At 41.1% G+C, this 13,983-nt stretch overlaps 2 protein-coding genes across 2 annotated transcripts; one reads left to right on the top strand and one right to left on the bottom strand.

Moving 5' to 3' along the window:
• Positions 1 to 3,765: 3,765 nt before the first annotated feature.
• On the top strand, positions 3,766 to 7,180 carry LOC115693459 (uncharacterized). The gene is made up of 3 exons (XM_056313176.1): positions 3,766 to 4,041; positions 4,412 to 4,752; positions 5,153 to 7,180. Exons 1-3 carry the CDS (start codon positions 3,837 to 3,839, stop codon positions 7,016 to 7,018), a joined length of 2,412 nt encoding a protein of 803 aa, XP_056169151.1. The 5' UTR covers positions 3,766 to 3,836; the 3' UTR covers positions 7,019 to 7,180.
• A 948-nt stretch (positions 7,181 to 8,128) lies between these two features.
• On the bottom strand, positions 8,129 to 11,138 carry LOC115693460 (polygalacturonase-like). The gene is made up of 9 exons (XM_030620457.2): positions 10,737 to 11,138; positions 10,457 to 10,585; positions 10,068 to 10,235; positions 9,937 to 9,957; positions 9,623 to 9,830; positions 9,380 to 9,461; positions 9,131 to 9,239; positions 8,606 to 8,722; positions 8,129 to 8,490 (listed from the first exon to the last, which is right to left on the bottom strand). Exons 1-9 carry the CDS (start codon positions 11,034 to 11,036, stop codon positions 8,269 to 8,271), a joined length of 1,356 nt encoding a protein of 451 aa, XP_030476317.1. The 5' UTR covers positions 11,037 to 11,138; the 3' UTR covers positions 8,129 to 8,268.
• Positions 11,139 to 13,983: the final 2,845 nt, after the last annotated feature.

Here is a 13,983-nt window from a genome sequence, read left to right as displayed (position 1 = left end):
TAGATCCTCACTCTCTCCCCAGATCATGGAATAAAATCTTTTAGTCAGCATGAGTATTACCTCCTAGGAAGCACGGACACTCTCCATAGGCCTTCGTGTCGGTGTCGGACGCACGTCCACGCGCAACCGACACATGGTCAACATGTGTCAGACATCCAACACGTGGTCAATGCTCCAGACACGCTAGCGACACGCAAGTTTAGCATCCCGACACGCCCGGGTCAATTTTAAACATTTCCAATAAATTAGGGATCAAAATGTTAATTCATTATGGGCTCTTTTTTTAATTATTGATTTATTTGTGGATTTGAATCAAATTAATTAATTTGAAATAACCATAAGAGTCATAATTTATCATGTATTTATAAAAATATACATTTGATATACAACGAGTCACGACATGTCAGAATTCTTTAGTTTTTGATAAATGACGTGTCAACGTATCGTGTGTCAGTGTCGATGCTATTTAGAGTATAACAATAAGGCAACAATGATTGAATAGATATGCAAGCCAGAAAATATAATAACAGAAAAAGGTGACTATTAAGGGCAGAGTCGATAATACCTTGAAATTTATTTACGATCCGATAGGAATGGATGTCTTGCTTCACGCTACGAGTGTCGAGCAATGCGTAGTTATAAAGGAGTTAGAAGCAACAGGACTCAAGCTGATGTCAGTATGGAACAGGAGGAGTGGGCGAGAAACTCGTGGAATGTAAATTAAAGGCATGAAAACCATAGCGCATTGGCTATTGTCAGGGATGTATGTACGTTCTATTCTTTATCACACTTTGGCCTTTCTTCTTTTCTCTTTAACCTCTCTTCTCATTCAAGCATCGTCATCACACATTTCACATTTCTGGTGCTTCTTGCCTTCAAGCTTTAACGCTGTTTGATTCCAATTTTAGCTTTAGCCTCATTCACATTTCTCTCTTTTTCATTGTCTTGCAGGTTCTATTCTTTCCTGATCAATAAGAGCAAACGCCAACTCTGAACTACTCTTCAGACAAGGACAACATATTATCTTAAAGCATCACACGATGGATAGAGTTAGTACAGTCCAGAACATGATCCAACCTCAATGTAGTAGCTTCATTCCTTCGCGACAAATGTGCAAATTAATCGCATCAAAGCAAATCGAACACTAGCTCAGAACTTCAGACAGCAAGCAACCAGAATACCAAACCAAAGCACAAATTCGATGCAATGCAAATCCAGTCCCTAACCTTCTGCACTAAACCTAATCAACAACAAAGAGAAATTTGAAAAATCAGGATGAACACTGTGTGCGCGTGATGCCGAGCCTGGAATTGGAGGCGTAGAAGAACACCGTTGGAAAAATCTAAGATCCATTAGGCTAGGCCATTTATAGCTGATGTTTCAGCTATGGGCATTGTATGGGTCACTTATGTGAGCGTTACCTTGTCGAGAATAGTCCAGCACCGAGAGGATCTGTCACGGATAAACTAAATTCTTGCGTATAGTATCTATTGCTGCAAAGCCATCATTAGCATTTGGAAGCAGATTTCCTGCTTCTCTGCTGTTGGAATGTTGCCGGGCGTGATAGATCATCTGTTTCTTATATGGCCAAGACGAAGCTTTATCAATAATTCTATTGTTAACATGTTGCGGCCTTTGCTTGGTCTTTTCCATTCAGAGCCTGGAAATGGTTTGTGGAAGCGGAAGCTGATGCAGCTTTCCAGCACTGCACTGTACGTATGTACATTAGGCTATTCCTTTAGATGATATCAAACTTTTGTGTCCTTTATTCTGACCATTTGATTAATTCTAATGCAGTCTTGGTACCTTGTAGACGATGAAGTCCTTCTTTGAGGAGACGCACGATGGAATTTCCGACTCTGTGCTGGATGCACCTATTGCGGAGGTTCCGTCCGGTTCAGAAAACCCTTTCGCTAACATAAAAAGATGTGCTGCCTCCTCCATACAAGGAAAGAGAACAAGAGGCGTTATATGCATAATCATCATTCCTTTGTTTGTGCAACAGCTCCCTCAGATATCTTCTAATACCAAAGTCGATAGGAAAAAGAGAGAGATTAGTTAGATAGGTCATCTGTTGCCACTGTTTTGGAAGGTGGTCTGTCTTCACTGTCATCTGCTGTCCCATTTGTGATCAATTACTGTATAATCAGACAAGCGGTCATGGTTATCTTGTTTGTATCACCTGGTGTTTGCAATTTTCAAATTGGTTTTGTTGTTTCTGAAAGTAATGATGAGGTTCTTGAGACAATTAGTCCCATCTGCTCCCCACACTTGCCAAAAGGAGGTCAACGTAGCAGCTGTGATTATGTTTAGCCGTGGAGATATTATTCAGTAGAGGCTGTGTGAGGGCAACTGAATTCCCAAAAACCATACTCTCTTTTGGTTAGTTAGAGAGACAAAAGAAGTATCATCCTAAAGAAGTCATTGGCGACTTCAAACTTCATCACGCTATCAATCGAATAAGCCGATGGGCCTTAACCTAATGCGATCAGCCAACGAAGCCGGTCAATATCGTTCCCTTTCTTTTTTCACGCTATCACAGACGATGTAGGGCGTCCGAATAGAATCAAAAGATAAAAGATGGACCATAGGGAGAAGCTAAGAAGGATATCTATTGCCTTTCATTAGAGAAGTGGAAAGGCGGCCTACTTGTTTGTTTGATCCAATGCATAATTTTGATTTGAACCGGAAATAGTTACCATTGAAATTTCTAGACATGTGGAGGCAACTGGTGGATGAACATACATCCTCTAATCACCTTCACTTTTCAAATTGGGATGAGATCGACTATCGTTAGAAGTATAGCACGATTATGACATCACACATGAATTATTTACAAAATAGGAGTCACGCTTGCATTCCATAGATAGAAGAAATGAAGGAAAAACAGACTTACCAGGGAAAAACATGGCAAATCGGGTTCATTAGATAAGATGCATCTTGTGCAAAATCATTTATCTTCTTTCTGCAAGGAAAAGATCACACACTTTGCCCCTAGGAAAAAAAAATCTATAAATTCAGAAAAATAGATGTGTCCTTTTTAAAAAAAAAGAAAGATTCAATTTGACGAAAATAAGAAAAGTTCATACTTAAAATTGAAAAGCGGTAGCGATTTTGAGATAACTAAGCGTTGGAATATCATTCACAAGCAAACCCGCTTATCTCTACCATCTAACCTATTTTTGTTGTCCAAAGTTAATCGAGCAAATTAATTAGAAATTCCTTAAAAAAAATACTAGCGATTATTGTTAGGTCTAACGCCCATCGTAAAAATACCTTTTACACATTCACGGTCATACTTTCTTGTTGATTTAAGGGGCGATGTGAGCAATTTATTGGGTTTCATTAATGATGCAGGGATTATTTGAATGTATCCTGTCACTATTTCATGGATAAGATGAGCAAATGGAAATTGAAATTGTTATCTGTTGAATTGGTTTGAAAGGAGAAAAGGAACATTTTAAATTAACTTACTGGATTAACTATGGTAAAAAATAAAAAAGGAGGTTCATGGAAGATTTTCCCGAGGGGATATTACGACTCTTTTTTTCTTTTTTTTTTTGCTGAAGTGTCGGATTTTCATATTTCCATCTCAATTTTTTTAAAGTAAATTAATTTTTCAGCCCAAATAATATATATATATATAAGATCTTCCGATTTTCATATACGGGCCCCATTGAGAAATCTGAGATCGCTAGACGTCAATCGCACGCTCCCATCCTCCTCTGCCTCCGCCTCAGTCTCCGCCTTCGCCTCCTTCCGTCCAGATTTCCATTGAAGTCGCGACCGCCGCCGAGCGATTTCCATAGCTTCCCAGTTTGAAGAATCCATCAATCATGGGCTCGATCGTCGCCGGAGGAGAAGACACCGATTGGAGCGGCGTCGCGACGAGCTGGACCGTCTCAGCCGGCCGTCTCGCCGACTCGGTGACCGTCGAGTCGCCTCTTTCTCCGATCGATGACGGCGCGGTCGGCTCAGCTCCGAGAGCTCCTCTCCTCCTGCGACCTCCCTCGCCCGATCGCAGCCCCTGCGAGATCACTGGTAAGCCCTTTCCGGCTCACTCATCGCTTCCCGAGTGCTGGTGTGTGGGTTCTATCGTTTTCGCGTAGTGAATTAGTAATTAGTCACGACTACGAGGCGAGATGCAGTCGCTCGGTCGCGGTGTTTCTCCAAGTTTCATCTTTTATTGCGTTTGAATTATATTCTTTTGTCCTTGATTTGAAGCACACGAGTCAGACCATCGATTAGCGGCTTCAGTAGCTTTCGAACGATTCGTGTTAATGTGATGTAGTGGTGGTTTATGTGTCCTTTTCCCCTCAACCGCCCGATCATTACTTGCTTAAGCCTCGAAGAAGAATTGTTTCAGTGCCTTAGTTGCGGTTATGAGTGACAAAGAATTCGTTTGCTGCAGTTAGTTTCGCTCAGCCACACGATGTGCGCCAAGTTTATGTCCGAAGCACTGCTCGAGTTTACGAGATATACTACGCCCCCAAGCAGCGGGCGGGCAATGAGTATCTCTGTACGGTTCGATGCGGCATTGTCGTTAGGGACGAAGTTTCTGGCGGGGATGTTCCTCAAGCAGCTAATCTCGCTTCTTGTGGGGACTCTATGGATGAGTTTGCCGAAGAAAGATCCAAAAATGAGATTAATTTGAATGCTGGTGAAGACGATTGGGTTGAAGTGAAGGCGCCCGGTACTTCATTTGAAACTAATACAAATGTCGCTACATCTTTGAAGTCCTCTATCAAAATGGTAATAGACTCGCTCTCTTGCATATGTAGATGTAGCTTCCTTTCCTTTCCTTATTTTATCGTCTCGTATCCTATAGTTGATTCTGAGCTATGAGTGTGTCGTATTTGTCGAGACCTCAAGGTAATTCACGGTTGTTACATTGCACGGCAGGCAAGACATAGGTAGGACCTGAAGGTGCTTGGGGTGCTTATTAGATTGTAAATGGATCCAAATTTGGAAATAGGATGCAGCTTTAAATTTGAAAAAGGAAAGGAACATAAAACAATTGAAGGAATGCTGTCAGCATATCAAAGGAAGAGTTGGCTCGACTTGCCTAATTTAGATATCACTGTTGAAGACAATCACAAATTTATTTTTGTCCTTTGCTCTTCTTTTCTGATGCTGGTTAAATCCTGTTCAGGATTTTTATGAGGCAACAGCTGAGATTACCGATGCAGACCCCTGCACATCTCTCACGATTCGTCTGCTCTCAGTTCAAAGTGGAGATTGTGTATATATAGACGAAATCTATGTGTTTGCTGAACCTGTTGAATCTAACTTTGAAGATGAGGACAGGCAATTGGGAACTACAGCTGGAACTTCGCTTATGGCTATGCTTGTGCCTAGCCTCCTGCAGTTATCTAAAACGAGAATGGCTGGCCAAGTACAGGATAAGGATGCTCTTGATGTGAGGGATATCCAGAAGTGCCCACCTGCTGGTTCAGAGACAACAGAACCCAATCTGAGTTTGAAAGTAAGTGTAACGGCCGATGTTGCAAATAGAGATGGACATGCTACTGGCATTTTTGATACTCAGCATATGGATAGGGTTATTTCTGAACCAGCTCAGGAAACTGTACGAGAAACAGATACTAATAGGCAGCAGGATGATTCTTTCAGTCGTTTTGAAAATGTCCTAGAACAGCTTGTTTCTCGAGTTAGCAGAATAGAAAGTCTCTTCTTGAGATTTGAAGAAAATATGATTAAGCCAATTAGCAGCATCGAAGCGAGGCTGCAACGGGTAGAGGAGCAACTTGAAGTGATTAACCACAAAGTGGTGAGTTCAGGACTGCAAACTTGCAAGAGATTTTCGGCCCCAGAATGTTCCTTTAGTGAGTCAAATATCCCTTCCTTGTATGAAAGTAATCGTGGAGAATCTCATTCTGACAGGGATTCTTCAGATATGTTATCTGTTCCACCTGATGAAACCTGTGACACTGTGAGTACCTCCCAATTGCTTCCAAGTCTTACCATTTCGGCTCCAGACTTTCCACAGGGAGAGGATGACGAGGAAAGCCATTTGTTACAGCAAGTTGCTGACTCTCCAAAGGAAAAACCTAGACCTGCATTGTCAATAGATGATGCCTTAGCATCTGCCCTTGCTGGGTTTGCGTCTTCTATCACGATTTGCCCTCCAAATTATAGACAGTCACTGGCTGTCAAGGCTCCCGAGTTCTCAAATGAAGATGAGGAAAATTTTGATGAGAGAACTTCACCTGAAATACCATATGATGGAGCACAAAATTCTGTCTGCTTGACTGATGGGATGGAGTGTGCGATGGATTCAATTTCTTCTGAGTTACCTTCCGGTGATGATGAGAGCAATACTGATAGAACTATTACTAGAAATGATGGTTGCTCTGAGAAAATTGGTGAGGAAAGCGATTATCAGCTGCCTTGTGATAAAGAAAAAGGTTATGTACATGTTACAGGTGATGAACATGAGAGAGAGGAGATAAATGAACCCGAAGAAGCCAGCAGCAAAGGGAGATGTGTCCTAGCTGGTAAAGATACTCAGGTTAAAGATGAGATGCCTCAGGTACAGATTGATGGTAGTCCTCATCATGTGAAGGAAGTGGATTCTGTTGATTGCACCAGGGCTTTTGAAGTTGCAAATGGAAAGTCTGAGGGGGGCATTCTGCATGACATTCTCACATCTTCACAGGCTGCTTGTGCGTTGGACTTCAAGGCCCCAATTTTGGATGTGAAATTCATACCTCAAGATAAATCTGATTCACAGTATCTCCTTAAAGCTCTATGGGATGAAATGCCAGAATCAAATGTTAGCCTTCCCTGTGATGACAAGAGCTGTGATTCATATGGCGAGCAAGATGACTTGATTGTAGTGGACAATGCAGAGTCGCTGGGCGAGGCAACAAGCTGTTGTTTCACGGTTGATTTTGACTATTGCCATTTGCTAGAGACGCCTGTCAACAAGGATGCTGAGAAACCGCAGGATAATTTGGCAAGCAGCCATGATGTGCTAGCGGGTGACAGCCTTATTTGAGAATAACGGTGCTTTTATCAGGTTAATGTTGATATATTTATGTACATACATGCCTTCCAGGATACGTATCTCGCTGTACCTAACTTACCCATCTTCTCATTAGGTTTTTCTTGGTAAACTGTAACTTTCAATTGCTAATTCTCTAGATATGTTTTTACAGTAGCTTCGACTGCATTTAGCTATTATGTTTCAACTACATGGAAAGGCTCTTGTTCGTCAGCTCTGCTGTTTATGCAAATTAGCTTCGGGTGGTGGGAGGAAAATTTTTTGAGGTACATGTCATAGGATAATCCTACAGATTAGTTGGGGATGTAGAGGAGGTCTTATTACAAGACCCTAAAATCACGTGGAACAAGACCAGGAAATTTTGTGGAATCGACTGGGTTGAATAGCTCCGGTTGACCCATGTGAGGACTTCTTGAGGGTTGATTCTTACTCAGATGGCAGAGAGATCATATGAGAATTTAAGCTGTTTAAGACCAATTAGGCAAAGCCTGAATTGGAATCCTCGACAGAATTCCTAACAAGTGAGGATCATAACAACCTAACCTGGCTATTAACTGGGGATGACCCCAGCAAATTCATGTTCAAATAGATGGGTGCTCCGCCGTGGAAGCTCGACAATATTCTCAAAAGAATGGATTATAGATATATGTACGTGGTTAGTATATATCAACTGTTTACAAGCAGCTTTAACAAAGTGCCTTGTGCAATGTCTACCTTTCGAATTCGACGAGCTCATTATTGGAGAAAACACGGCCATACGGGGGTGTTAAGTCATGTCTGAAGATGTCCTGTACCTTAGAAAATGACAATTTTTCTCCAAAAGGCCGTGTGTTCTGATGGGAATGAACCTTGAAATTCAAAACCATGCCTCAACTGAGAAACCTACGGGAAACCCTGCTGGTGCTGTTAATGTGTCACTGTCTGGGAGTAATTGGCTTTTGTTGGTGACATCCTCAATATAACTGCACCTCTGGATATAGAATCGATTCGTGCTCTAATTATGTGGGAAGAGCTCTTCTTTCTTCGGGGTAAGTATCCTACTCTATCCACTTCTCATCCCCACTTCACCTAAAGAGCTTTCATAATTTAGAGGTAATTCCGAAAAAAAAAAAAGTTGCATGAAAAACGTTTTTATTTAATGAATAGCTCGAGGTTACTCTGCCATTCTAATTGATAAAACACACATTTACAAGGCCAAATTATGTAAAGGCTGACAGATGATAGCAGTCCCTTCCCTTTGTCCTTTAGGCACAGTGAGGGGAGACTATTCCAGTTTGGGTAAGTTTAACATTTGAGCAAGAAGCTTCAGAGCTCGCAACTGAAGATTCGCTTCTGAGGTTGATGTCTTGCAAGAAAATCCCTTGACATGGATGGTTCCTGCTGCAGTCGAATTTTATGGCCTCTTCTGAAGAGCTGGTTCCTCTGATATTCCTGTAAGCCACGTTCGTAACTTGAACGGCTGCGGCCTACCATGCCACCGGATAGTGATCGATCAAGCGATCAGTCAATCATGGTAATGAGTAGCTGATCATGATCAGTCAAGTAAGCTAGAAGAAGATAGGTGCACAGATGTTCTATTACCTGCTGTCCACACGACTTCTTTTTATCACAATAGTTCTGGTCTATGATTATGGGATTGGCCACGTTGTCCATTGCAATGTTCTCAAATCTGATGTTTTTCGCATACCCTGATCCTCCCTGGATGGAGATATGGGTCAAGATCGAGATTATGCCGCTCATAAACTTTCTAAACCCTTTGAAGTCGGGATGAATATGCTAAAGTCATCCATGCAACTAACGAAGTTGTTATAGTTGTTCTAAGCGCAAGTCAAAGAGTTTGGTTAACAAATACTTGTTAGCCCACACCAAGTCAAAAAGCAATTCCGTTATGCCAAATTTACCTCGAATCAAAAACAAATTATCCCTTCCTTGTCTCCCCTTTTACGGTTTTGCAAAGCAGGATAATTGAAATAGATACTCGAAGTACCATCTAATAATTTAAACCCTATAGCTAGTGGAAGCACGCAAGGAAAAAAGTGCACGATCAAGCATGTCAATAGCCTGGCCAAAAAAAATACAAATGATGATCCATTGCCCTGATCTCACCTGCCAAGTCTTTATTCTCACACCGTTTGTGGTTCCTGAAAGTCTTGCTCTATTTATTAGGACATCTGAAACATAGTCAGCTGAATGATCGGCTCCCAAGCTTCCAATGCTGTATATAAATAGATAAGATATGAACTTTGAGTACATCATAGTAGGACGAGCAGTTAAGAGGTGTAGAATATATATATTTCTTTAAAGTAGGAGATATATATTTCGTTTATGTTAGTTAGAAGGACGGTAATAGGAAACCTGATTCCATGGCCTGGTCCACAGGTTATATCCGTAGCTTGAACATCTGTCGACCCACTTACTATAGAAATGCAATCATCCCCTGAAACAAGAACATTAGGACTAAAATTATCAGCTAAGGTTTAGTTTAACTGGAAACGATGATTTGTGGAAGTGAGGATATTGTTCACATTTTGTTGGTAGAGAAATATTGGAGCCAGAGCCGGAATATGGGCATGCCAAACTGGTGTCCGTTTGTTATACCTGTCCCAATGACACACTGTCCAATGAGGATATTTTGAGTTTCCGTGACATGAATTCCATCAGTATTTGGGCTTTCCTCCGGAGCAGTTATCTGGAGGTTCACTGCTCTTACATTCACACACTTCTTGAATACAAGATGCATTTGTTGTGCATTTTTAATGGATAAATCAGCTACCCCCAGATTGTTGCATTCTTGGAATGTCAACGCCTGCAAAGATAATTCTTCTTAGGAAATCCAGACGACATGAAACTTCTTCTCCATTTGAATTTAGATTGAGAGATGTCTTTGATCATGCGCAGATTGAAGAACTTACTGTTGGTGCATCCTTGCAAGGCTGCATCATAACATTCCAGGAAGAAGAGAGGAATTGCTAGCGTTAGTGCATACTGAAATCTAGGTCAATTAACAAATGTAGTGAAAAGGACGCCAGCGACAATGACTCACAAATTTTGGGTTTCTTTTGCAGGATTTTTGCCACCAAGTTTCTCCATTGCCGTTTATGTAGCCACCGCCTTCTACTCTCAAGTTTTCCAAGTTTTCAAACTTCAGCCATTCTGTTGGATCTTTTTCGTAGTCTGATTGGTCAGAAGAAGCCTCGATTGTTCCATAAATCTGAAACATGTATATAGATATGAAGAAGAAAGGTGTTCACACAAGACGAGAGAAATAAGCGTATCCATTGGATGTATATTCATCAATTGATACCATAACAACTGAAAGACATTGAGTTCTTTACATTTTCTCGTGAATTCAACTCCCTGATTTTTTTGTGATTCGTTAGTCTATACCAGCATAAATGGCACATTGAGATGTGCACATCGCATAAAGCTTACCTTTACTGTGAGGTCAGATTTGCAAGGACCTGAAAATGTGATGGGCTTAAGACGATAGGTTTTGCTCTGAGGGACTACTAGAACAGCTCTCTGAGCAGAACAAGCAGCCTTCCAGGCTTCCCCGAATGCCTATATGCATAACCAAAGCACTTGACTGTTACTTCCCCGCGAAGAGTTTCAGCATAAATCATACAGATAGAAGAACCGGAAGAGGAAAAAACAATATATTTAGTCAACAAAACTATATTAAGATGAGGGGGACATTTGTGCATTTATATACCTCAGTATCGTCACTTCCATCTCCTTTAGCACCATAGTCATTTACGTTCACCATCTTAAGTGAAGTTGATGAAGAGGCAGCTCGACTCCGTTTTAGCATGAGCTGCCTCCATAAGTCAGAGTCATAATAGGAAATTCGATCCCCGCGGATGGTCCTAGTCGAGGAGAGGCGGGCCATTGGGTCGTATTCACGGTAAGGATTATCGGTATCGAGCAGGTCATTTCTGTGGCTGCTGAAGCAGAACGATGAGGAGGTGATTAAGATGATGGAGATGCAAAACTGGAGCTTCTGCAAGTACATTTTGCTTCTGAGTTAGAAGAGTCTAAGGCAAGGCTAGAGAAAGTCTCCAGTCTGTAGATAATGGTATGGATTATGAAACGAATGGGTTTGTGCAAGTAAGAACAAAGTCATGCAACATATATATAGAGAGAAATGGAGTTGATGTGCTTGTCAGGAGAGAGAGAGAGAGAGAGAGAGAGAGAGAGAGAGAGAGAGAGAGAGAGAGAGAGAGAAGAAGCAATAGGGGAGATATAATTGGAGAATGTAGTTATCAAGCTAACGAGACAGATGAGGTATGGACTAGAAGAGTGACTCCGAAGAAACAAGAAGGAAAAATGAGCAGGTGGAGCTGACTTTAGGAGTTCCAGCAGTTGAAGAAAATATAAGCAGTTTTGGTTAGTTACATTTGCTGGTTTACCAAGATGCACAAATTTCATGGTTCTGACGTATTATGTAGGCCCTCCCAGTCATTCCATGTACACAACGGGATATGTCCCGAATCCACCACTAAGTGTGCACAACATGGAATATGAGAATAGAGTCACCTAAAAACTTCTGTGGGTATAGCTTCTTGCTTCACAAAAGTACATGGGATTCAAATTTAGTATGCTGCAGTTCTAGGTTTGAACTGGATGCATCGGTTCATGCTCACTACATACACATATATATTTAGTTTAGGTACATATCAATTTTCCGTTTTGTCCAAGGAAGTACGAAACTTACTTCTGGGGCAGTGTGTTAGGTATCATTTGGTAAACATTTTTCATTTCCTGGGATTATAATATAGTAATGGGCATTCGGTACATAACCACCTATAATCTGCGGCCGTGGAAATTGAGCTGTTGACATATGGCGTTCAATATGGTTTGACGTTTTTGGGTTAATCAAGCTGAAATCTAGGCGGATGCCAAGTTAAACACCACGTTTTTGTCTTAGTTCCGATGTCTTTTGACCCAGCATTTTGCAGTGATTCTAGTCCGCCATGACTATGAGCCCAAAGTTGAAACACACAAAGCATGGGCCAATCAACGTCGGTTCTTGGGAGTTAATGCACCGAAGTCTTTGAATCACATAAGTCTCAAGTGGGACGCATCGAAATTTAAGGTAGCGATGCATTATTCTCGCTTGAATTCATAATTTTTCCTTCTTCTCTGCTGACAGTTCTGTGAAAAATAATTGCCAATGAGTTTGAAATCTTCTGCTTCTCTTTGCTTTTCAGATTAGCTCCGTAATTTCGTTCCCATTCCTAATGGAAACAGTAAGGAAAAAATATGAAAGACGATAGGTAACTCCCGTGATTAGCTCCTGATTGGTATTAGAACTGCCATGTTTCCGGAAGATCAAACGCATCATGCACCAGGGAAGAATATGTACAGCTATAAAAGTCAAAAGGGTTTGGTTGACCATCCTTGATGACGTGCCAAGAAATTGCATGGATGGACCATCATTTGTGTGGGGCAAGAAGCAAGAAACATGGGGTGCAAAGAGGAGAATGAATCAGAGAAGTTGGCGAGTTCATTGACGAGGCATGGGTAAATGACGAGTCATTCAAGTTAGGGAAATGAGAGGGAAGTGAAGAAATCCATCTGCAGACATCATGACAAGGGTTGCCGTGTCTGCGATTAGTTAAGACTTCTTGAAGGGGAGAGCGGAGTGGGAGTTTGAGTCGTTTCCTTGGCAACTTGGGTTCGTTAACGTTAACGCTGCTCTTTTGTTTCTTTTCAGGAAAATTTCAGTTGGATGACGTTTGCATGACCATCATTTTGGACATATGGATTTCACTCGTACACGTTGAGAGTTTAACTTGGCCGCCTTTATCCAATGCAAAATGATGATGTCACTCACATGTCATCTACAGCTCAAGAAGAACCTAAACTTTGAATTTTGCATAAAAGGGAAGAGAGACCGATTCGCGCAATTTTCGCAACACATGTAATTGGTTCTGTCCGTTGAGAATATATCTTTGGTGCATGAAGAAAACAGGAAATAAACTTCCCACTGCAGCCGCTTGAAATCTTCGGGCTTTAACCCGAAAGGGAAGTTTCCTTCTTTCTTTTGGTTCAGTCAAATTTTCTGCAGACTTGGGGTCTCACTTTCTTAACTTAAAATATTATATTGAGTTTGTGGAAGGATAGAGAACCGAAAACTCAGCGAGTTTTGTGTGTGTAACCGAACAGTGGGGGCTCTTGTTCTGATTGTGAATAGGAGCGGGGAACACACGGACTTTTGCTCGGAGAGTTCGCATCCAATCGAGGCGTTTTCTTCGTGGAGACATGAGTGTTCAAGCCGTGAGATAATTCTCGTGGTCTATTTTAGAGAGCAATTACGCGAGGCTAAACACTGTGGGTTTGAGTGTAGTCTAGACGCGAAAATAAAACACTCGATCATGTGAGTGATTATAACTTTATAATTCTCCGATTGATTAATAGATTATTTGCTGTTAGCTTTTCCCGTAGAGTAAGTACCAATATTCAGACCGAATCACGTAAATATCTAGTGTTCGTTATTATTCCTCATTTATTTCTCCGGTGATTTTCGCTTTGATTTAATTGCAAGATCCGTCAGTGTTTCTGCATTATATTACAAAAATTAGTATCAAAACTAAGGTTAGGGTTTCTAGAGTTGATTTGGGACTTTTGCTTGTCTAATCGCTGATTGAAAATTATGTTGTAACAATTATGTCTAGAGAAATTTGAGATGTGAAGTTCAACAGAAGGAACAACTTTGGATGGTAGAGCATTAATATGCATGCCTCATTAACAAACCAAGGTTTGGCGAAAGCTTTGGATGGCAAAAATAAACTGCCATAAACGATGAAAGATGCCCATAAGGTAAAGTTGATGGAGAAGCAAAAAGCATAATCCTATTGAATCTGTCGGATGAGGTATTGAGTAAAGTGGCCAAAGAGAAGGATGTCACGGCATTGTGGGCAAAACCTTAGTCACTTTATTTGATAAAGGATTTGAAC

This window comes from Syzygium oleosum, unplaced genomic scaffold (assembly GCF_021117445.2).
Source record: "Syzygium oleosum isolate NSW1041296 unplaced genomic scaffold, Sole_v2.1 Sole_v2.07, whole genome shotgun sequence".
NCBI classification, from domain to species: domain Eukaryota; kingdom Viridiplantae; phylum Streptophyta; class Magnoliopsida; order Myrtales; family Myrtaceae; genus Syzygium; species Syzygium oleosum.
The sequence above is the reverse complement of the archived record's forward strand: the minus strand, read 5'-3'. Positions and strand labels throughout refer to the sequence as shown.

Coding starts and splice junctions, on each gene's coding strand:
- LOC115693459 (XM_056313176.1), top strand. CDS start 3,837: ATGGGCTCGATCGTCGCCGGAGGAGAAGACACCGATTGGAGCGGCGTC. Junction 4,042..4,411: donor CAGCCCCTGCGAGATCACTG/GTAAGCCCTTTC, acceptor CGTTTGCTGCAG/TTAGTTTCGCTCAGCCACAC. Junction 4,753..5,152: donor TGAAGTCCTCTATCAAAATG/GTAATAGACTCG, acceptor AATCCTGTTCAG/GATTTTTATGAGGCAACAGC.
- LOC115693460 (XM_030620457.2), bottom strand. CDS start 11,036: ATGTACTTGCAGAAGCTCCAGTTTTGCATCTCCATCATCTTAATCACC. Junction 10,236..10,456: donor AATCTGACCTCACAGTAAAG/GTAAGCTTTATG, acceptor TACATGTTTCAG/ATTTATGGAACAATCGAGGC. Junction 9,831..9,936: donor CTTGCAAGGATGCACCAACA/GTAAGTTCTTCA, acceptor TTATCTTTGCAG/GCGTTGACATTCCAAGAATG.